The sequence below is a fragment of the Mytilus trossulus genome, chromosome 14, assembly GCF_036588685.1.
Source record: "Mytilus trossulus isolate FHL-02 chromosome 14, PNRI_Mtr1.1.1.hap1, whole genome shotgun sequence".
NCBI classification, from domain to species: Eukaryota; Metazoa; Mollusca; class Bivalvia; order Mytilida; family Mytilidae; genus Mytilus; species Mytilus trossulus.
The window spans coordinates 43,950,225-43,975,745 of record NC_086386.1 but is presented as its reverse complement, the minus strand read 5'-3'; the positions used below and the strand labels follow the sequence as shown (position 1 = coordinate 43,975,745).

The 25,521-nt window shown below is 32.1% G+C and overlaps 1 protein-coding gene across 1 annotated transcript in view; it reads left to right on the top strand.

Annotated features, from left to right (window-relative positions):
* LOC134697795 (uncharacterized) overlaps positions 1–17,325 on the top strand; it is a 70,714-nt gene extending 53,389 nt beyond the window's left edge. The window contains exons 19-22 of the mRNA XM_063560079.1: positions 6,749–6,807; positions 16,022–16,279; positions 16,641–16,822; positions 17,066–17,325. Of these exons, the coding sequence (XP_063416149.1) occupies positions 6,749–6,807; positions 16,022–16,279; positions 16,641–16,822; positions 17,066–17,325 (759 nt within the window). The remainder of the gene's footprint in view (positions 1–6,748; positions 6,808–16,021; positions 16,280–16,640; positions 16,823–17,065) is intronic.
* Positions 17,326–25,521: the final 8,196 nt, after the last annotated feature.

Genomic DNA, 25,521 nt, shown 5'->3' with positions numbered 1-25,521 from the left:
AGTATAACATTTATCTCATCTGCAAACAAACAGTTGAATATGATACAAAGGATGACTTTGGGATGATACGTGCCATTACTTGAACTCTTCGTTTTCTTTTGAAAATCTCTTTTGGTCCATTTATAACTCTCATTTCCTCAAAATTCCAATTTTTTAGGCCAATAAATAAAAAATTTGCGATAACTTTCACTCATTTATTATATATTTGTGATAATAAATGAGTCGTTGGAGTATTCAAGCTGAATGAACTTTCCATACAAAAGTTCACTGACTCCAAAGAGGTTTCAATAAAACCTTATCTTAAACTTATATTTACGCTGCGTTCCAGAGAGGGACATTTAAAAAAAAATCCCTTTTGGTGATTTATTTGTTGTTACTGCTTTAAACATAGTTTCCTTTACAAATAACTTTATACTTGTTATGTCTTTCTTAGGAAAAATGTTTCTATTGTAGCAGAATATAAGACATGAGAGGAAATAGTCAGAAAAAGCCCCCCAAGGACCATCGCTTGCTTTGTCTCCTAATATTCATGGTAGAGTCATACTTATTGTCAATTTTCTCATAAAATGAGTTTTTCAGACTCAATCCATTCAGAGTATTTCATTTTTTCTACAAATGCGTGTTAAACAAGGTCAAAAGTGAATGTGCATCTTCTCATAAAAAGATGTAATACCACTTTTGAATTTTCCATAATAGTCTTTTTTCTAAATTTGCACTTTCCTAGAAATTGTGCAGAGTGTATCTTTGTTTACAATGAAGAGATACTTGGCATCAGTAAAGTTTTATCTTATCCAGCACTATAGTCAAAATTTGATTGCATTTAAGAAAAAAACTACCACTGGAAGTTAACAAATCATATTTCCCCCTTCTTTTTTACATGTGTATGTTATCTCAAGTCTCGATTTTTTTCTTTAGAAACACCAAATAAAAAATAATAATATCGCTTTGTCAAAATCAAAATATATATTTAAAACTGAGAATTTTGTTTACGGCAATGAATTATAAGGTTAATTTCCTACAGCTGTCAATTTGAAGGGAATAAAAAAAATTCCAACGCTTTTTCGTATACCACCGATTTGGTGGTATTTGATCTGTTATTCAGACTAAACTACTGAGCATTATGTTTATGGCTCAGCTGAAGCACGGCTTCGTTGCTGGATTTTTTTTTCACTGCGCTCACACCCATTGTTGGTCCCGAGCTGGTTTCTGCTCTTTGGTTGGCTTATCGTCTCTTTGAGACCTTCCATTTGCTAGTAATATTCTCAATCATTGCAAATATTAATTTGAAAAAAAAATGTTCACTTCATTTTTTGTCTTAATGATCTTTCCTTCAAAATAACGCGTTTCTGCACATGTTCTAATATATTGTCTTTTTAAAAACTTAGACGAATATTAAGTATTTCAGTTATATGTCTTATAACTGTCTTTGCAGATGCTTTGTACTGAGAAAAAACTTTAAATGACAAAATATCTTTACCCTTGTACACCAAGCTTGAATATACAAACACATTTCTTTAAAAAGATGGAAGAGTTTCAAGTAAAATCGAAATAAAGTAGTTTTTTGTTTGTATTTTAAGCACACACTAGGCCTTCAAACGAAGTTCGTATATAATATTTAATCATATGCTGAATGATTCGACTGAGAACTAACACGCAAGACTTTGGGACCAAGCGTGTGACACTTTTCAAACATTGGAAAGTTGGCAAATGAAATCTAAAATTGTGATATTTGTCAAAGATAATTGTCAGATGTCGCCTATCAGTATCAAATATTCTGATGTGAAAAAAAGTAAAATCACAAAAATAATGAACTAAGAGGAAAATCCAATCGGAAAGTCCATAATCATATGGCAAAATCAAATAACAAAACACATCAAAACGAATGGACAAGAACCGTCATATTCCTGACTTGGTACAGGCATTTTCAAATGTAGAAGATGGTGATGTATGCTATGTAAAGGCCTTCCCTTGTTGTTTGTATAATGTAATGTCAGGCGTCTAGTATACAAGTGAGAATTTAAGCTAGCTATAAAACCAAGTTCTTACAAACGGAAGTACATGAATATGACAGTTGTTTCTATTCATTTGATGTGTCTGAGCTTTGAGTTTGCAATATGATAACGTCTTTTCCGTTTTGAACTATCCTTGGCGCGGCATACTTGTGATTTACTTTCCAACATGTTCAATACATATTGTCAAACAATGTATCATGTTTCCTTGACAATTGCTTTCTAATAAATAATCTTACATTTATTTGCAAAACTTAAACGAATGTAATTACAACTTGTCCTATCACTACAGCAATTATAGGTAACCGTATGGCCTTCGAGTATAAGAAAACCCCATATCTCGAAGTCGGCTTTAAAATGCACCGACGTGAGAAAAAAATAATTTGTTCACATATTGAGCTGAAAGTTTGGATTATAAGTATACTGTATAACGACAAAAATCTGCCTTTCGGATAAACCTTTTATACTAACAGCGTTTATTTTTAATTCCGTAATCGGAGTATTGTGTCGACCCGACGCATATACTTTATACAACTATCTCATGCATTTCTGTCATGAAAGTCATTGCATCTTTAGAAGAAACATGTCAAATGCACGACCCCGTGCTCAATTGCCTCATAATATGTCCCGTTATTTTCATATTACTTTGGTAATGTATTGGTCACGATTTGATCTATACTATCGTACATAGTCACCACGTGTAGTACTTTAACCAATCACATCTTTATAAAGAGATAGGAGGTAAGATAATATCATATATAACATATATTCAAGATGGGTTATAATAACTTCTCTAAAGTACCAATTTATGTGAAGAAAAGAGTACTCGAGTAAATTGAGAATCGTGACAATTATTGCGTTTTAATGATATCAAGCAATAAAAATTAGCATACTTTGTAGGTGTTTGCCAACAAGAATAATAAAGAAGCTCTAAGTTATCTCCTTTTGGTGCAAAAATGTATTTTTTTGGCATTCAAATTAAAATAGCTTTTTTTTTTAACTCATCGCTGATCTATATTATCATTCTTTTATTTTCAAATAAGCTGTACTTAAACAAAACAATTGCGAAATGTAAGCGATTTCTGTAATAAAGTTCCATTTTTATTTCGATATTTCCTTTATTTTTTCCTATTAGTTCAACAGAAAAAAAGGACCTAAACCAAACTGCATGATTCCATTGAAGGCAAATTTGTGAGCTTAAATGAACGGTGACCCCATTTTTTTTTACTTTATTTTTCTATTAAGTATATGATAAAGTTCATTTATAAAAACAAAAAATATCTAAATCATATAATTAAAACAAAAATGATTTTCAATACCGAGATTAAGCGTATTACTGATAATTATAGGTAATACAATACTGAATCGACGGAAATGCATTATATAATGTATGCCATCATTTGTACCAACGTTACTTTTCCCTTTCGTATTTATGTTTCATATATCTCGAATTTAAATATCTGAAATAGATGTATATATAACTAATTAAAAAACATTCTTGAATTTAAAAAAAAAAACAACATCAGAGACACCAGACTGTTCATACAACAGAAATAATAGCTGTCTATTAAACCAGATTTTATGCACCAATGTCTACATAAGGCAGCAACCATTTGATTTTCTGGGGGGGGGGCTATGGGTTTTTTTTCTGGATATTTTTTTTTCGACAAGTCGAAAACATTTTTTTTCTTTCAATTTTAGCATTACATATAGTGGCAGCTGAGGGTGAAACAAACAATTTTTTTCACAGAATCAAAAACAAATTATTTTTTTCTCCAAAAACTGGAAACAATTTTTTTTTTCCAAAAAAAACCATAGCCAAGTCAGGAATATTACAGCTGTTATTCATTCGTTTGATGTCTTTGAGCTTTTAATTTTGTCACATTTGATGACTTTCCGTTCTGAATTTTTCCTCGGAGTTCAGCATTTATGTGATTTTACTTTTTTTCTTCGCCAGTAAATAAATCGCCTTTGTCAAAGAGGAAAAGTGACATTTAACATAAAATATTGACCTAACAAAATTGTTGGTACTCATGACAGGACAAACTAATAACAAATAAGTGGTATATTTCATCATTTATCGAATCACATTCCGATTAGGGTGATATAAAAAATGTCTCTAACTAGCTGGCTACAACTATAAGAGAATAGTTCCCTTATGCTATCCGTGTATCTTTGCTACTAGTGTATACGTTTTAATCGATGTCTTTATATAAAATTGATTGAAATCAGCTGAATAAAAGAGGGTGGAATGATATCATAGGGACATTTAAACTTATGGATGATAAAAAAAAAACTGACAACGACATTGCAAAACAAGGAAAAGAATAGTACACAAGACCAGAGACATATAATACATATTGTATTATATGTCTCTGACAAGACACAACATAGAAAAATCAAGACGAAGCAACACGAACCCCGCCAAAAACTGGGGGTAGTCTCAGGTGCTCCTGAAAGGTAACTAGCGCTGCATCAAATATTTCATTCACCGAGAATAGTGATAGTCATTAAAATGTTCCATAATCAGTAATTAAGAACATCTGAAGAAGTCGGTCAAGTGAGTTTCTTGATAAATATTTGAATGTGTAAAGTACTCTTGTAACGTGTTAATAATACCTTCTCCTCATTTATCAGAATTGTTATTATCATTTGAAAATTGCAGTAAATTATAACACATCTATGGATATCAACACTTTTAACGTGTATAGTGTGCAAAAGTAAAAGTTTTGTTTTTCTATCATTCGTATTCGTATTATTTACTTCAATGAATGATAGCGGATATAATATCTGAACCTAGAAAAATATGCCTTTCATTGGTATCTAGATCCTTGAAGTTTAAATCTATTATCTGTTTCTGTATCATTCTTTCAAATAGTTATTTTACGCTGCGGATTTTTTTTTTTATAGTCTTTCATAAACTTTCTTACAAAAGTCTGATTTGCGCCTTCCTATAAATCTTTTACATGTTAAGATGATCATCCGTTTCTTCACGGAACACAGGCAATAAAATCCTGGGGATATATAAAAATGTGTTAATATACTTTCATGTGAGGAGGCTGATGATACGAGCGGGCAACCAATAAACGAAAGATTTACAATTGTGAAAGGATAAATGACAATTCTAAAACAGTAGTCCGTCCATACATGATAACACATGACCAAACGAGGGTTAGCTGGTGTGTTCCTGTTGGGTTGATAACAATAGTTTGTATCCACCATTCTAGTCCAGCCCTGGCCTAAGTGACTTATTTAAAAAAAAAATCACTTTTTTATTTGTTGAAAAAAGTCACTGAGGCCATGGCTGGACTATCCTCCATTCTAACCATCTTCTTCCAAAATATACACCAAAAACATAATGAATTCAATTATACGTTTGTACATAGCGACAGTTTAAGTAATTATCCATTATATCAGGATAAAAACATTTTTGTTCAGATGTTGACATTAATTAAATAGTTTCTTCATTATATTGTTTTTAAAAAAAATGGCTATATATGGCAAGATCACTTGAGATTTACTGTTTTCTACACAAAGTTATAACAATAATATAAAGCTGTGCAAACAACCTGCATGATCAATGACAAATTTATACAAATAGCATTCACCAAACATCTTTATTTCCTTTTGTTTCAGGATAAATTCCAAACGGATTTAAGAGTAGAAATAATGGACAGAGATTCAATCACTGAAAGGTACACATAATATGATTACACAGTTATTGCACAATACTAAAAACATGTAGATTGTTGCATTTAAAACATAATTCAATTTGCAAACGTGCACCATAGATTTTACTTATGTAAACTACGTTTACTTACTGAGGTGTAATACACATATGCAAATTTAAATTATGAAAATCGATCTTAGATTACTGTCATTTACTGACATCTAGTTCTCAGACTATAATAACTACTAAATAGTTATCAAAGGTACCAGGATTATAATTTAGTACGCCAGACGCGCGTTTCGCCTTCCTATAAATCTTTTACATGTTAAGATGATCATCCGTTCCTACACGGAACACAGGCAATTAAATCCTTGGGATATATAAAATGATGTGTATAATATACCTTCATGTGAGGAGGCTGATGATACGAGCGGACAATCAATAAACGAAAGATTTACAATTGTGAAAGGATAAATGACAATTCTAAAACAGTAGTCCGTCCACACATGATAACACATGACCAAACGAGGGTTAGCTGGTGTGTTCCTGTTGGGTTGATAACAATAGTTTGTATCCACCATTCTAGTCCAGCCCTGAAACGAGGGTTAGCTGGCGTGTTCCTGTTGGGTTGATAACAATAGTTTGTATCCATCATTCTAGTCCAGCCCTGGCCTAAGTGACTTATTTAAAAAAAAATCATTTTTTATTTGTTGAAAAAAGTCACTGAGGCCATGGCTGGACTATCCTCCATTCTAACCATCTTCTTCCAAAATATACACCAAAAACATAATGAGTTCAATTATACGTTTGTACATAGCGACAGTTTAAGTAATTATCCATTATATCAGGATAAAAACATTTTTGTTCAGATGTTGACATTAATTAAATAGTTTCTTCAATATATTGTTTTTAAAAAAAAAATGGCTATTCATGGCAAGATCACTTGAGATTTACTGTTTTCTACACAAAGTTATAACAATAATATAAAGCTGTGCAAACAACCTGCATGATCAACGACAAATTTATACAAATAGCATTCATCAAACATCTTTATTTCCTTTTGTTTCAGGATAAATTCCAAACGGATTTAAGAGTAGAAATAATGGACAGAGATACTATCACTGAAAGGTACACTAATATGATTACACAGTTATTGCAAAATACTAAAAACATGTAGATTGTTGCATTTAAAACATAATTCAATTTGCAAACATGCACCATAAATTTTACTTATGTAAACTACGTTTACTTACTGAGGTGTAATACACATATGCAAATTTAAATTATGAAAATCGATCTTAGATTACTGTCATTTACTGACATCTAGTTCTCAGACTATAATAACTACTAAATAGTTATCAAAGGTACCAGGATTATAATTTAGTACGCCAGACGCGCGTTTCGCCTTCCTATAAATCTTTTACATGTTAAGATGAGCATCCGTTCCTACACGGAACACAGGCAATTAAATCCTTGGGATATATAAAATGATGTGTATAATATACCTTCATGTGAGGAGGCTGATGATACGAGCGGACAATCAATAAACGAAAGATTTACAATTGTGAAAGGATAAATGACAATTCTAAAACAGTAGTCCGTCCACACAAAATAGATAATTATCTAATACTAATCATTAATCAATACACTTCCAACATACTATGGCCTTAGTTTATGAGTTCTAATACTAATCAGAGAAAAAACATGATTTTCTGCAAGCCTTACTTAAATACAGATTACGACAAATTGTTGAATCGAACATGTGCATATATGTATAGTTAGTTATCACAGGTACCAGGATTATATATCATTCATATGAATTTGGTTTTAATTTTCAGATACCCTAACAAATATTCAAAATAAATATTCAAAGAATATAATTACAGGGTTGAATTTGTGCATTTTAGAACAAATCTTCTGTGGTTAACATTTCCATATAAGCAGAATTTTTTACTATTCATAAAATCAGATCCAACCCATCATTTTTACTTAAAATGTCTTGTACCAATTCAGGAATACTGCTATTGTAATAAAAAATCAATTTCCATATCGGTTGGTGATTGTTTTGTTGAACTTCGGTGTTTATGTTATAATGTTTTTTTCTCCTTATTGTTTGGTGTTTGTCCTCGGTTTTAGTTTGTAACCCGGATTTGTTTTCTTGCATCCTGTTTCTGACTTCTGAACGGAGATATACTGCTGATGCCTTGGTTAACCAGGATCGTATCTAAATTTCCAGACTCGGTAAATAGTAGCTCCGTGGACATAAGGATGTGCTATCCCGTTTGAAATATTTTATAAAGATCTTCAACACCAAATATTTGTATCCATGGAGTAATTTTGAAAAGGTTTAAAGTTGTGTGTGATAACAAATCACTGGCTTAATAATTATCCTTCCAACAATACAAAACTAAATAACATTCATTTAAATAGAAACAAAGGTCAATATAGACACGGGCATAGCAAACCAGTTGTGATATATAAGGACCATAATTAAGATGGTTTCAAGTGATTTAACATCGCCATCCAAAAAGTTGACAACAAAGAGATAAATTCATCCCTTTTAGGGTTTTCCGTTTAAAACAGAAATATCTTAAGCAGGTTTGATTTATTTAAAATTTAGTACCTTTGAGTAAATGTTGACAATATTTTTAAATCATTCTTGATAACGACGAGTGTCGGTTGAGAAGAAAACTACGCAATAAAAGAAATGCTTTCAGTCTCCAATTGTGAATTTTCCATTTCTTTGTGGCAACATCCCCTTAGCCCCTGTATATGGAGTATAAACCTCCTAAATATTACAACATCAACAACAATACTTTATGTTAATAGTTCACAGTTAGCTATATAACTAATCTTACCAGAGGCCCTCATTATTGAAATCAAACAAAATCCAGACATATACATTTCATACATTAGTATAAAAAGTCAAGTATGATAATAACGTTCAATAAAACTTGATAAAATGTGATGAAAAAATAAACATGATGACATAATCGGTTTTTAATATCATTTATACAGCTAGGTTGATTTCAATAAATGATCTGTTATTTTGTATTTGAAATAATTAACATTTGTAATATTAAATATTAATATAACGATATTCCCTAGCTAACACATTCTATCAAGATTACCTTGAAAAAACTCTGAGAAATTCTGACAGCATGATCCACTGTCATTCCAAGACGATAGCTTTTCGATTATAACAAACAAAACGTCTATGATTCGAATTAATCATGATTGTTTATGTTGTTAGTTATGTATTATTGTCATTTTGTTTATTTTCTTTGGTTACATCTTCTTACATCAGACTCGGACTTCTCTTGAATTGAATTTCAAATGTGCGTATTGTTATGCATTTACTTTTCTACATTGGCTAGAGATATAGGGGAGGGTTGAGATCTCATAAACATGTTTAACTCCTCCGCATTTTTGCGCCTGTCCCGAGTCAGGAGCCTCTGGCCTTTGTAAGTCTTGTATTTTTAAAATTTTAGTTTCTTGTGTAAAATTTTGAAATTAGTATGGCGTTCATTATCACTGAATTAGTATACATTTGTTTAGGGGCCAGCTGAAGGACGCCTCCGGGTGCGGGGGTTCCTCGCTACATTGAAGACCTGTTGGTGACCTTCTGCTGTTGTTTTTTCTATGGTCGGGTTGTTTTCTCTTTGACACATTCCCCATTTCCATTCTCAATTTTATAAGTTGTAGAAGAAGAAAATGTAAATGATTCCAAAAACTATCAAAAACTTTGTAAATCTCACGATAGCTTGGCACTTAGGACACAAGTCTTCTAACAGACGACACATAATACATAGATTTAATTGAATCCTGTTCTTAGCTATTTTATTTTATAAAGGAATTAATTTCAAATCAAATAGGCAGGTGAAATCCGCGCTAATGAAGACATATCGTCTGCTCTTTTGTACTGACATTATCATTGTTTAATAGCATAATACCCATAAAAAGAAAAAAAATATGATTATATATCGACTGATTCTTTCTAATTTGAGATTGATAAATGGTTGATTGTATGATTTTTGTTATCCAAGTGCATTCAGAAAACTTGGTTAAGCCATGCTATATTGCAGTGCAAACATTTGCTAGTTATGGTCCTTGAGGTTTTGAGCAATAACAATAATATCAAAGAACATATAAAAGACATTCATTTATTAGATTTACTAAGTATACATGATAAATTTTGATCTGTTATGTAACATGTGCTTACTTCTTGTGTTAGTTTACATGTACCAATAATATTTTTAGCATTCTGTGAGTTATTTCCTCGTTAAGCAGTAGTTTACTGCTTTAACGACTGTTTAACAACATTTTTCATGAAAAAGACAGTCAAAACAAGCTTTTGATGACAAAAACATATTGTGCAACATAATTATGCAATAAATAGAGATGTCTTATGTATATACCTCTCAGATTCTTTGAGGAAATCATACCAATAATGCTGTAAATCAATAAATGTGGTATTGTATTGCTATTTGAAGGGTAAAGATCCCATTAGACGCACTATTTTGTCTTGAATTGTCATTTCCCTGGCATCAGTGAATAATTACGTGCGTCATTAACAATTGAATACAATGATGAAACTATACAAATATATCCAAACAACATATGAAAATATGACTGTTTTGATGAAATAAATATTATTGGTACTAATTCTATCTATGACGTAGATTCTTTGAAATATATGAATTTAATACGAGTTTGTTGAGTTTTAATCAAATTACAGCTCGTTGTGCCTCTGCCTTTTTTACGACATTGATCATTGCGGTTGATGTCAATGACTTGTAGTCAAATGCACAAAAGATTTCTTAATTCCTATAAAAAATTGGAAATGGAGTATATGTCAAAGAGACAATAAATAAACCAAAAGAGCAGATAACAACCGAAGGCAACCAATTGGTCTTCAATGTAGCAAGACAATCCCGCATCCGGAGGTTGGCATCAGCTGCTCCTTAAATAAAAATGTGTGAAATTGGATGTCATTCTAAACTCCAAAACATAAATGAACTAAAATTTAAAAACATGCAAGACTAACAAAAGTCAGAGGCTCCTGACTTGGGACAGGTGCACAAATTCGACAGGGTTAAATATGTTTAGTTGGATCGCGACCCTCCTCCTTTACCTCGAGACAATGTAGAATAATCAAGTATACAGTAATACACACATTTTAGCTCAGGTTAAAAGAGCTTACAGAAAAGAAAAAAAAAATTAAAAAATGGGTGTTATACACGGTTGAATATATCTGTGTCTTAGGTTAGAAAAGCCTACGTGTTCAACATTTGATAAACATGAAATTTACCAAAAAATGAACATATCATCAATATTCATGTCAATATAAAAGTGATGACGTTTTGGTTGACAATACTCTCGTTGACAACGATGGTATGTGTTTTTAACGACTTTGACTATCCTTGAGGGTGTTGAACGGTCTTTACTCTCGGAAAACATAACATAGAAACACATCAAACATATAACGCTTATAAATTGGTTAAATTTACTTACAGCTACTCTGTAAGCGACATAAATACAACACATAAGACATGTACTAGTTTTCCAATCAACAAATAAGTGTGTGCATTCATTGTGGTTCTTTAAGATAAGAGTAAAGATTGCTTCCTCATTCTTATAGCAGCAATGTGTATGTAAATGTTTCATGATATGCTCATAATGACGACATACTTTAAATATTTCTTTGAAAAGCTTATACTTGTTTATTACTTAGACTCAAAGTCAATTTTGTTTTCATTTGAATGGCTACGTCTTGATGAAACGTTAGTCTTAACGAAATACAAAATTTTGCATAACAAGAATTATGTCTTAATGAGCGTGTGCATGTGCTTTGAATTTTTTCTGGTATTTTTATTGCGATATAAATAACAATGATAAAGGGAATATATGATATATTTATATCTATAGGTCCGTGGTATCAGCCTACGACCCGTATCAAGCCCTCTGGCTTGATATGGGAGTCTAGGGCTGATACCATGGCCAATATGAAAAATGCCATGTTATAATCTATTTATCACATATTTTAAAGCAAGATAAAAAAAAAAAGATAGCATATACCTAATTATGTTTGATATTTTCAACAAAAATTAAAAAAAACATTTAACGAAAAAAAAATGTATTACAGTGAGTTACCAAAGTTCCTATCACAGTGAGTAAACAAAGTTCGTAATAATCATTAAAAACTTTTATACCGACGTTCGATATCGTAAATCAAATAGGAGATAGAAATCAGAGTGACAAATATAACAATAGTGGAATCGCAAGAACTCCCAAAGAAATGAGACAACGTTTGTCAATAAGGAAATCATCTACAGCTATGTGTACATGATCACACCCTATTTTATGTCACATCCAATCGTACCAATCTGGACTAATATGCAGCCAGTAAACTTACAGAATTCTTGCCGTTAATTGTCGAGACACCGACACAGGGTATCAGACTAACAATAACAGATTTATGTAAATAAGGCATTCATTCAAACGTATTCCATACATTTGAGTGTTGTGCGCAAATGAAACAGAAACCTAATAAAAACAATCACCAGGAAACACGGCGACCTACGATCACGACTTTTAATTGTTTTCATGCGCTTTAAATTAGGTATTCGGGTGTGTTCCAGTACTTTATTACCCCCAACACTTTATTTCTATATTGGTCTCTCCGCAAGAAACAAGTAATCTGCAGTTGACTGCTGAATTATTACCATTGCTGTCGGAGCCTATGCATATATGTTTAGTTTGATTTACGTATAGTACCATGTGTAAGAATTTTAAAAGCATACCCACATTGTTGTTATATAACCAAGCAGTTAAATAAACATAATCCTCATAACAATATGACAACTTAAATGTTAGCTTTCATTCAAAGGAAATCTCATGCATATATACAGTTTAAAAGACATTATGTCGATGCAAGATTTGTACAAGATCATTTAAACAGTTGTTAAGTAATTTTATTTCACAAATTATTAGGTTATAGTTTGTTATTAGATCCTAGAGTTTACTTTCCCGTATTATCTTCATGTTTTGATCTTTTTCTAGCTCCATCTTTTACCTTTTTACAATAAACGATCGCCTTAAAAAATAATTTGTATGGTATATTACCTTTTTTATACTACACTCGTTCTATTTAAGCAGTTAAAATGCGTTGACTGTATATTTCTATGTCATATACAGTCACTGACCAGATATCACTTTTTCTCATGAATATTTAAATAGAAATTGCCGAAATTATATAGACAATAATAGTGCATTAACTTGACATATCAACGATATAAGGATGAGGCTTAGAAACGGGGAAAGCGAGGCTATGCCGAGCATTTTCCCCGTTTTGTGCCGAATCCTTATATCGTTCATATGTCAAGTCAATGCACTATTATTGTCTTTATACTGCAATCTAGAAAATCATTTTCAATTGTTGTTTAATGTGTTGATTTTATTATTTGATTTAAATATTGGGAAACTCTCCCTTTTACAAAAAGGCCTAATATCATGCAGGCTAAGAAATATACAACACAATCAAATGTACATTCTTGATAAAACCCCTAATCGATGGTGAAGGAATTGTTTGAGAATGAAATGAAATTTCAACAATAAGCATAAAACATAATGATTTGAGTGAGAGAAAAAATTCTTCCAAAAATTGTTAAAGAAATACGTTTGAGCCGTTGTATACATTGGCAACAAGAACAAGTTGAATAGGTCGTATGAATAATTAATTACAATTTCGGCAATTTCTATTTAAATATTCATGAGGAAAAGTGATATCGGGTCAGTGACTGTATATGACATAGAAATATACAGTCAACGCATTTTGACTGCCCAAATAGAACGAGTGCAGTATAAAATTAATTATTCATACGACCTATTCAACCTACTCTTGTTTCCAATGTAAACAACGACATAAGCTTTTTTCTTTTTCAGTTTTTTGAAGAAAAAAACATATTTCACTTGTTAACATTTTTGGCTTGCAAATTATATACCATTATATTTTATCCTTATTGTAGATATTTTAGTTTATTCTAAAAACAAACTTGTTCATCATCGATTGGAGGTAGATGTACATGTCATTGTGCTGTGATATGAGGCCTTTTTCTAAAAGGGGGGAAGTTTTCCCAATATTTAAATCAAATAATAACATACACACTAAACAACAATTGAAAATGTACTATTTTAGGTTGCAGTATAAAGACAATAATAGTGCTTTGACTTGACATATCAACGATATAAGGATTCGGTCCGAAACATGGAAAAAGCTCGTCAGAACCTCGCATTTCCCCGTTTCTAAGTCTTATCCTTATATCGTTGATATGTCAAGTCAATGCACTATTATTGTCTATTTATACTGCACTCGTTCTATTTGAGTAGTCAAAATGCGTTGACTGTATATTTCTATGTCATAAACAGTCTCTGACCCGATATCACTTTTCCTCAAGAATATCTAAATAAAAGTTGCCGAAATAATATTTAAGTATTCATACGACCTCTTCAACCTGTTCCTGTGTCCAATGCATACATAGATGCGTGGAACAACTCAACCTTGTTTCTTTTGCAATTATTGGAAAAAACATATTTCATTTGTTAATCTTTTTTGTTTGCAACCTATAAATCATTATGTTTTATGCTTATGTTTGATAGTTTAGTCCATACTCAAACGATTTCGTTCACCATCAAAGGTGGGTTTCAACAGGTATATGTAAATTTCATTGTGTTGTATATTTCTCCGCGAGCATGATATGAGGCTTTTTTTAAATTGGATTTCCCCCAGTATTTAAATCAAATAAATAATCTTAACGCATTAAACAACAATTGAAAATGTACTATTTTAGGTTGCAGTATAAAGACAATAGAGAGGTTGAGATCGGAAACTTGTACCGGTACGTGAAACTTGTATTTTTTCGTATTACGTCACCAGAATTGGAGTGTCACGTGATTTTCGCCAACGTTACAAGTTGATCAAAACGTGTGCAGAAACTGCTTCAAGTAAGTGTTACCCGTGTGGGTTTAACGATGCCTTTTGACTTTGTATAGGAACAAAATTATAAATCTTAAAATTTTAAGCATGTGTTGTATCAAATTTCTTCAAAATATTATTAATTCAGCATAATAGACTGCATGAATCACGTCTGTTTTGGGGAAAATGAATCAGGCGGCGCCATTTGCATTTTTGCAAAATTGGCGCCATTGGTCTTTGACTTTGTGACATAAATATGATTCAGATATATTTTCACACCAATTTAACTGAAACTTGGCTTTTAAAAACGTCTTTTTAAACAAGTTATTGATTTAAATTTTGGCGCCCTTCAAACTATTACATGCGAAAAGTGCCGTAAGTGTCGGTTATAATAGTAAACAGGTGCCCGACGACGTACAACCACAAATATTTAAAAATAGTCTAACCATTGGCGGATCGAGGGAGGGTTTTTTTCGGGGGTTGGAACCGCCATTTTTTTAGATCTAAATTGCGAGATGTGGTTGGAACCCCCTTTATCCTGGGTTTGGACCCCCCCCCCTTTTAAAATGGCTGGATCCGCCCCTGCTAACCAATTTATTTTAAATCCGATGCCTCGTGTATAGAGAGTGCCACGAACTATGCTCGTAAGAGTTCTTACAAAAACATTTGGAGGGTTCCGTAGGCGGCCTGTTGCAAGGCAAAATGTCTGTCCCTATCCAATTTCCACTCATTTTACAGTGGAAGTCTAAACTTCCCCGAACGGCCTCTATTAAACTAACAGGACCTATCTATTGTATTTGTTGTTTATTTGTTCTCGTCCTGAACATGCATGAAATATTTGCCACTGGACGTTAAGCAACAAACAATCAATCATCTTTAATAAGTTTATCCTCTATCAAACTTTAAAACACTGGTTGCTTTTATATATGGAAGTGACCTTTTGAAACAAGTATACTGAACATTATATAACAATAGAAGCTACATAACATGTAGGGTGTTGCAGGGCTCTTACATGTAAATTGACGAACAAATTGTTTACCATCTTCATTTGATTTATTGTTTACCATTGACATTGTACCATTACATCCACACCTTTATGTACTGTTTATCACTTTTCTCCAAGGCCTTTTCCTTCATTATTTTCCATTTTGTATTGTTATTTAATATTTCATGACCTATAGGGCCCTTTCAGCATAAGAAAATGAAATATTACACAAAACAGAGGATTTTGTCTTTATGATTGTTAAATATGTGCTAAGTTTAAACTGTAATATCAAAATGTAGCAAAAATTCAAGTTTTGAACTCTTTACTTTTTTTTTAAATCGAATCTTAACATTATTGATTTTGCATACATGTTTTTATTGTAGCAAAGGCATGGCATTACCCAAACTTTTTCGGAAAACAAAGGTGAGATTCTCAGCAAAGGATGATTTAAACCTTCTAAAGGAGGTGTTGGCTGAAAACCCATACAAGGACAAAACAAAATGGGAAGTTGTTGCCCAAAACGTGAAGGAAAATGTTGATAAAGTACTTAATGTAACATCCAGGAGAGAGAGAGAGAAAGGATACAGTTACTGTAACAAATTGCAGCAGTTTCAGAAAGAAAACTATGAAGCACTGAAAAGGTAAATAAAATATTATTTTACTTTGTTTATACATTTTAACATGTTTAACACCCAAAAAAACTTGAAATTCAGATTGAATCAGACAGAGTGTACATGTTTGTACAAGACTAATCTGCATTTTGAACAGATATATCATGTTCTGGAGGTGTTTTTGCAAAAAATACCAGTCAAAATAGGCCAATATCTTCTCATTTTATGTATGGTCGTGGTCTTAAGAAAGAGCTTACCATGCTTCTCTCCTACCATGCCTACCCTGCATTTTATTCTTGAATTACAATTTTCTTAATTCTTTCCTTGGTTTAATTGCAGTTCTAAATAAATAGTTTAATAGTAATTCATGTAGATTCCCAATACATTGTAGATCTGGAACAGAAGAAGAATACACAGAAAAACAACAACTTCTTCAAGAAATTCAGTCATTAGCTGAAGAAGAAGACAAAGAACAGAAGGAAAAAGCTCAACAGAAGGACAAGGCTGAACACTCTGCAAAACTAATCAGAAAAGGGGCAATGGAAGCCCTTACCCCAGTTAAGATCTTAAATGGTAGGCTGTATTCATTTTCTGTAATGTATTTAGAATAAAACATGTAAAATAAAAAGAAACTCGTGAATTTTTAGTAGGTATATATAGCAGCCTGAAATGATAAAAATAAAAATATAAAAATAAGATGATGTGATTTGATTGCCAATGAGACTATCCACCAAAGTTAAAATGAAATTGGTGTTAGCAATTATAGATAACTATATGGCCTTCAACAATAGAAAAACACATAACGTATAATTGTAGACAGTGAAGGTGTAACAGTAACACCCAGTAAGATCACCAAAATAAAGGGTAATGAATCTATTATGTCGTACCTTAAAGAAAAATGTGATGTCGAAAAAGACATCAAAATGGCAGAAGTGAACATACGGAAAGAGGAATTGAAGTTGGAGAGGGAAAGGGAAGAGATGGAAAGGGAAGAGAGGAAACAGAAGATAGAAAATGACAAACAACAACAGCTTTTATTGATGGAACTTATCAAAACTGTAAAAAATCTTAAATAAATCAAAAGCAATTGCATTTTAATTTTACTTTTAATTTAGTAGTCTATGTGATGATAAGGATTGGAAAACGTTGAAAATGTTATATTTGAAGAAATAAATACTATATTGTTACGTTATCAAAAGCAATTGCATTTTAATTTTACTTTTAATTTAGTAGTCTATGTGATGATAAGGAGTGGAAAACGTTGAAAATGTTATATTTGAAGAAATAAATACTATATTGTTACGTTATTTAGACTAATTTAATTGTCCATATTTACACTACAGACATTCATCACTTTACGTCTGGTATAATTAATTTTAAAAACCAAGATTGCCACTGTTGCTAAAAATGTCTTTATTAAAGTAATATGTTGCAGGATTGCCAATGAGAAAATTATCCACCAGAAAACGAAGATGTAAACAACTATATGGTAATGTACAGCCTTAAAAAATTTAAAAAAAACATACCATATATCAAAGGCCCAGCCATGACAAAATGTGAAAAAATTCAAGAGAGAAAACTAACAGCCTGATTTAATCTAAAAACTGCAACAGAAAAAAACAAATACAATCATGTAAGGCAGACAGCAACATATGACAACTACTGAATTACAAGGGCACATCTTGGGATAGGCACATAAAGGGTTCCATTTGCTTGTGTGCATTTATCCCTCCTCCTAATTGACCCACGAAATAACAATTTCTAAATTCCCGTCCGGGGTGGGGGGGGGATGTGGAAGGGGTGTGATTTATTTAAGTTTTTCTATTTTTTTCGGAAAAAATAATTCTATTAATTCAGAAACTGTCGAGAGTAATGGGACCAGATAACTAAGAAAATAATAAGAACTCTCATTCTGAAATTATATTAAGATAAAAAAAATTCAAGGAGATATCTTTTACAAAAACTAGTTAAATAATGGAATCCATTCTTCTGATCACTGAAAAAACGCAAATGTCCATATACATTTATGCCTATTGGAGGTACTCTTCTAGGGTTGGTGGAATTAATCCAAAAATGTTACTGTCTCGCTGCCATATAAACAAGTATGACAGTTGGTGAATATAGTTGCTACAACGTAATATTTGCCAACTGGCTGCAAGTACAATTTGAGGTTTTTCTTGAAATCAAGAAATGCAAATAAGGAAAGAACTTTGCCAAATGTCCATTCAACAGAAACACGGACTGCTGACATGAGTTTATTAAATTCTTGTTCTTCTGCAGTAAGTGCTGCTCCTCTGTATGGAGCAATCAAATGGGGTCTTAGAGGATACGCTGGGTCACCATAAAGGGAATATGGCGTTCCATCTACCCTGTTCATTGTGCCTTCCAGTTGATTCATGAGACCACTCTCCCGTAGCATATCCGAGTCATGTCTCCTGCCTTCTATTGGCCCAAATAAAATTTCCACTAGTCCATTTGGTGCAACAACTGACTGGAACTTCAATCCATGCACACGCTTATGACCGCTATACACAATTCGTTGATGCCTGGTTGGTCTACATATTGGCATTACTGTGCCATCAATAAATCCCCAACAGTTAAGAAAAGGTGATCCTCTCTCATGAATGACCTCTGCAAATGTACGAAGGTACTCTTCAGACAGCCACTCCTGATCTAGGGAAGTTAGTTTTTGACTGGTATTGTCATAAATTATGTCTAGCGTCTTGGAAAGAATGTAAGATAATTCATACAACGGCCTTTGAAAAATTGGAGAGATATCTTCAAGTCTATTAGGATATGAAAGTCTTCTCAAAACTATACAAAGCCCTTCTATGCCACTTGCAACTGTTCCATTGTTACATACAATTTTTGGTGGGATTCCCAAATCAACACGCAGTCTATCAATGTCTTGTTTCTCAAATCGAAACATAAATCTGCATTGTTCATTAGTGAGAACCTCCAAATTATTTGTTTCTCCACTGTATACATTGCCGTGAGACTGGTTCATTTCAGTTGAAATAAGGACCAACTCGTCCTTATCTTCAATAGCAGACAACAAGAGAATCTCGGCAGAAGACATATTGAGCTAGAAGAAAGTGAGGAATAAGCCAGGCAATGAAATTGTTGTTTTCAAAACCGCAATTCAGTCATACAAGTATCCGTACACGTAAAAAAATCTCAAGCAAGCACTAGATATTTCTTCCGTGTACGTCTAGGTACCCGTACCAGTACACGTGCGACAGCGAAATCTCAACCAAAAAATCTAGACGTTTCTTCGTGTACATGTACGTGTGGCTACAAGTACCCGTACAGGTACAAGTTTCCAATCTCAACCTCTCTAATACTAGTGCATTGACTTTCCACATCAACGATATAAGGATTCGGCCCGAAACGGGGAAATAGCTCGGCACAGTCTATATCGTTGATATGTCTATATCAAATATGGGTTCTATTATCTACTGCAAAATTTAATTTTTACACTCATGTCAACTTTTTAAATTATCCAAACTTTCATTTTTTTGCGTTTAACCCAAACATTCTCAGGGCTCAAATGCAAGATGGAATACACATGGTCATTTTGAACAGAGCTAATCCTACTAACATTGGCATCGAAGATACAATTTTTTCTTTTAGTTATGAAAATCCTTTCCGTTTTTGTCCATTCGATATTGCATAATTTTGTCTCAAATGCAATGTTTAAACGTTAGTAATGTTGTTCTATTCTTTAAGACAGTTTAACTTTCTTACTTATCCAACTTTTAAACTTAACAATTGACAAATCAGGAATGCAATGCCGTACAAATATGCTTTTCATATTCTACTGATATTGATTCTCTACAGAAAATAGTTTATTCTACATACATTTTTTTCTTGAATAACCCTGTATTCAAACATCCTGCAATTCACACACAAAAACTTTTTTTATTAACTTTTACGTTAATAGTGAAGGCCAATCTAGCTAAGACTAACTGTTATGTACGCCTCTTTTTGATTAAGTTTAGAAGTTCAACGGTTTCTTTCCATGTTTTTATCTGGAAGTTGCTGGAACTATGTCAATCTTATATCGACAAGGCCTGTCTTTGCGTTTTCAAATAATTGATAGCATAACAGAGAGAGTATTTGTAGACAGTGATGTTCTGCAAATATCACATTTAAAATTGTGTATTGTTAATTATGATGGTTTATGGTTTATACTTCCCTAGAACTAAGATGATGATAAAATATGATAAAATATGTACATCAAATAAAAATTTCGAATGATATCAAGAACCATTCTTCCCATTAGGGGTTTAGTATCATACCATCATAAAATATATGAGAAGAAAATAACCCGTATGATGCCAACAACTGTTTTAGAATAAACGTGTTTATTTCGGATGCAAAGATCATATAAGTGAATCAATATTAAAGCCATACCTTTTATACACATCTTTCTTTTCATTATTTCTGATATTTGAATTTTGAAAAAAAATCACAAGGAACATTTAATCTTTAATAAATAAAGGCAACACTAGTTCACCGCTGTTCAAAACTCGTAAATATATGGACAAAAAACAAAATCGGGGTAACAAATTAAAGCTGAGGGAAACGCAATAAATATAAGCCGAGAAGAACGACACAACATTAAGATGTAACACACACAGAAACAGACTAAGCATTAGACAATATCCGATGAGAATAAGAAATATAACATCAAAACCAAATACATGAATTTGGGATAGAAAAGTACCATGACACGTCTTATAGTAATGTAAATTCACACTCAAATATAAGAGAAAACAAACAACTCAACGGAAACTTAACGTTAAAATGTCACACACACAGAAACGAACTAAGGTACAACAATGGCCATTTCCTGACTTGATAACACATCTCGTACCAATTGTGTTTTTAAGGTTATTACAGTTACTTTTAATATCAAACCCATAATATAGAATGCTTTTTATATTGCAATTATTTTAGTATTGATATGATCTAAAACAAATCTTTCTAACATTTGAAGATTATAAATTAGAAATAATTTTCTTAAGAATCAACAAGTGGCTAATAAATAAGAGAGCGATAATATATAAGGGATAAATGTATTTCGATGATTGATAAAAGACTTGAGTTTACCTTCATTTTACATTTAAGGCGAAGTGTTCGTAATTAAACTACACAATGGACTTTTTTTTAAATTCTACATATGAATTCTGCTTGTAAAATTACACCAGAAAATAAAATAAAAAAGGGGGGTAATCGTTTTCGTTTTTGAGATACGAGCCGTTGAATTTAATAGCAGGATACACCAAAAATACACGGGATATATAGGGAAAATCATAAAAATTAGCAGATATCTTTACATTATCAAGATTTTCTATTTTGTTAGTCAATTGATTTTTTTTAAATTGATTGATATACGATTCAAATATGAAAGACGAATCTATCGGTGGAAAGAAAGTCCTTAGCAAACGTGCTAGTTTTTACGCTACTCCTTGTTGAAGTTTGTTTTTTTGGCAGGAACATTAAAATTATTCAGCAACATCATGGTCTACAGTAATGTAGCCACAACTTCTACGTCGTAACTTTATTATACCGTACAATGTCGTAGCAATGTCAGGCTGCACACGGAACAACGTACAGAATGCTTTGATTTCTAGTTAGGGTAATTTATTTAAATTTCTATGAGGTTTTAAGACAGCACAGGCGTGCTTATTGGATTCAAGATAAACCACAAAAAGTAGTTTCTCTTTCGTGTGTTCTTTCTTGGAGTAAGGGGGATAACTTGTGTAACTAACGACGAGCGTTTTTAATCCCGTATTCCGCTAGAAGCGTGCAATTACGTACACTTCGCCTTCGATGATTTGTTACATATTTGTTTTTCGGTCATCATAAATTAGGCCGTAAGTTTTTTTTTTAAATATTTCACATTTGCCATGTATGCCTTTGTCTGCATATTGAATAAGTAAAATCCTTTTTTTTTTTGGCGAAAATATTGTTTTACTATACTATCCCGCTCACATGTTTAACCCTGCCACATTCTGTATGTATGTGCCTATCCCAAGTCATGAGCCTGTAATTTAGTGGTTGTCGGTTGTTAATGTGTTACATTTGTCATTTCGGGGTCTGTTAAAGCTTAATATGCAGTATGGGCTTTGCTCATTGTTGGAAGCCATATGTTAACCTATAGTTGTTATTTTCTGTCTCATTTGGCCTCTTATTGAGAGTTGTCTCTTTACAATTGACAATCATACCACATCTTCTTTTTTCATATTGTTTTAAGATACTTATTGTTAAAACATTCAAGGATATAAGCAATTGTGTTAATTGAACATTAACTATGCATATTTTCTCCTGTAAATACAAGAACAATTGACGTTGGATGAGTAATGTGAACGATGCCAACCCGTACGATGCCAACAACTGTTTAAGAATAAACGTGTTTATTTCCGATGCAAAGATTATATAAGTGAATCAATATAAAAGCTTTTATACAAATCTTTCTTTATATTATTTCTGATATTTGAATTTTGAAAAAAATCACAAGGAACATTAAATCTTTTAGTAAATAAAGGCAACAATAGTATACCGCTGTTCAAAACTCGAAAATCTATGGACAAAAAACAAAGTCGGGGTAACAAACTAAACCTGAGGAAACGCATTAAATATAAGACGATAATAACAACGACGCATTAGAAAATATCCGATGAGAATAACAAATATAACATCAAAACCAAATACATGAATTTGGGATAGAAAAGTACCGTGACACGTCTTATAGTAATGTAAATTCAAATATAAGAGAAAACAAACGACTCATCGGAAACTTAACGTTAAAATGTCACACACACAGAAACGAACTAAGGTACAACAATGGCCATTTCCTGACTTAATAACACATCTCGTACCAATTGTCTGTTTAAGGTTATTACAGTTACTTTTAATATCAAACCCATAATATATAATGCTTTTTATATTGCAGTTATTTTAGTATTGATATGATCTAAAACAAATCTTTCTAACATTTGAAGATTATAAATTAGAAATAATTTTCTTAAGAATCAACAAGTGGCTAATAAATAAGAGAGCGATAATATATAAGAGATCAATGTATTTCGATGATTGATAAAAGACTTGAGTTTACCTTCATTTTACATTTAAGGCGAAGTGTTCGTCATTAAACTACACAATGGATTTTTTTCAAATTCTACATATGAATTCTGCTTGTAAAATTACACCAGAAAATAAAATAAAAAAAGGGGTAATCGTTTTCGTTTTTGAGATACGAGCCGTTAAATTTAATAGCATGATACGCCAAAAATACACGGGATATATAGGGAAAATCAATAAAATTAGCAGATATTTTTACATTATCAAGATTTTCTATTTTGTTAGTCAATTGATTTTTTTTTAAATTGATTGATATACGATTCAAACATGAAAGACGAATCTATCGGTGGAAAGAAAGTCCTTAGCAAACGTGCTAGTTTTTACGCTACTCCTGGTTGAAGTTTGTTTTTTTGGCCGGAACATTAAAATTATTCAGCAACATCATGGTCTACAGTAATGTCGCCACAACTTCTACGTCGTAACTTTATTATACCGTACAATGTCGTAGCAATGTCAGGCTGCAACGGAACAACGTACAGAATGCGTTGATTTCTAATTGGAGTAATTTAATTAAATTTCTATGAGGTTTTAAGACAGCACAAGCGTACTTATTGGATTCAAGATAAACCACAAAACGTTTCTCTTTCGTGTGTCCTTTCTTGGAGTAAGGGAGATAACTTGCGTAACTAACGACGAACGTTTTTAATCCCGTATTCCGCTAGAGCCGTGCAATTAGGTACACTTCGCCTTTATTAAATAATATCTTTAACAATGAATGTGTAAGGAAACAAACATGATAATGACTTAGTTAGATGATACGACAATATCTTGGTATATTTACATTACTATTACACTGTAGATATCAAACAATGCTGGAAAGCAATCTAGCAAGTGCAATAACAGTCAGAGGAACAGTTAATATGTGAATGGTATTCATTAGTACCATTATTGATGGAATTTAATGTTTTTCATCATAAATTAGTGAACAGTAAAGAGATGAATTCATGTCTTACAACTGCTCTACTTTTTTGCTGAACCAAAACGATTTCCTGTTATCTAATCAGGATATAGTCATTTTCAATATAAAAGACAACTTACTAATAAACGGCATGACAACCAAATTTAACCAACTTTTCTTTGAAAAAGTCATGTACCAATTCAGAAATATGACAGTTGTTTTTTGAATCATTCCGTATGTTGATGAAGTAATGCTTTTACCTTCGGCACTTTTTATTGAATTTCACTGTTTTCTATTTGCATCGGAGCTCGGCATTTTAGTTATGACATCCCTTTTATATTTTATTTTTATGACAACTTCTCTTATACGTTATACGCCGTTTGTCGCCATACCTTATATTTCTCTAAATTTCAACAGTAAAGCAATTTTCTCAGATTTATTAATTTTAATTTGTATATGGCAAAAATAAGTGTACTTTGTTTATTTGCATATCAGCCATATTGCTTGAGCATGACGCCATCCATTACTATATGATCATACATGTCCCTAAAAAAAATACTAATATGTCAATTCCTTTGTCGAATTAGCAATTTGTTTGCATATAGGTGAATTGTATTTGTTTCGCTTTCGTGTACTAAGGAACTTTCTAAATAAACTGCCGACATTTACCCTGATGTAAATTGTTATAAATATCCTTTTTAGATTTAGATATTTCATGTTTACACGGGAAACTCTACACGAAAAAGTACTACAAAAGGAATGATTGTTCGTTCCCTATTGCTTATAGTTTCAATTTTGTTCATTTTTGCAACATCTTACAATGTATATATATATCAAAACTCGTTCGCTATGCCCATGTCTGCTGTGACGTTGTGGATTTTATGAACGTCACCTGTGTATAACTGAGTATTAAGGCAGGAATTTCGTTACAGATCTTTCGTAGATATTATTAAAATTTGGACTTAAAGTTTTGTTGTACCCATAGAAACGGGATAGCGATTTTTTTACGGAGATATTGTAACACAGAAATTTAGAAACAATCCGGATAAACTTATCGATCCCTTAAAATCTTATTCTATTTTTATAGAAGGTTACACACTGTACTTAGATCTTTGAATATCGTTTTTATTGTTAAATTGATATTGGTTTTGATAATCAGTAAATTAAAATCAAACTAAATATTATTGTTAAATTCATATGCATATTCGTAGCTTTACAATCGGTC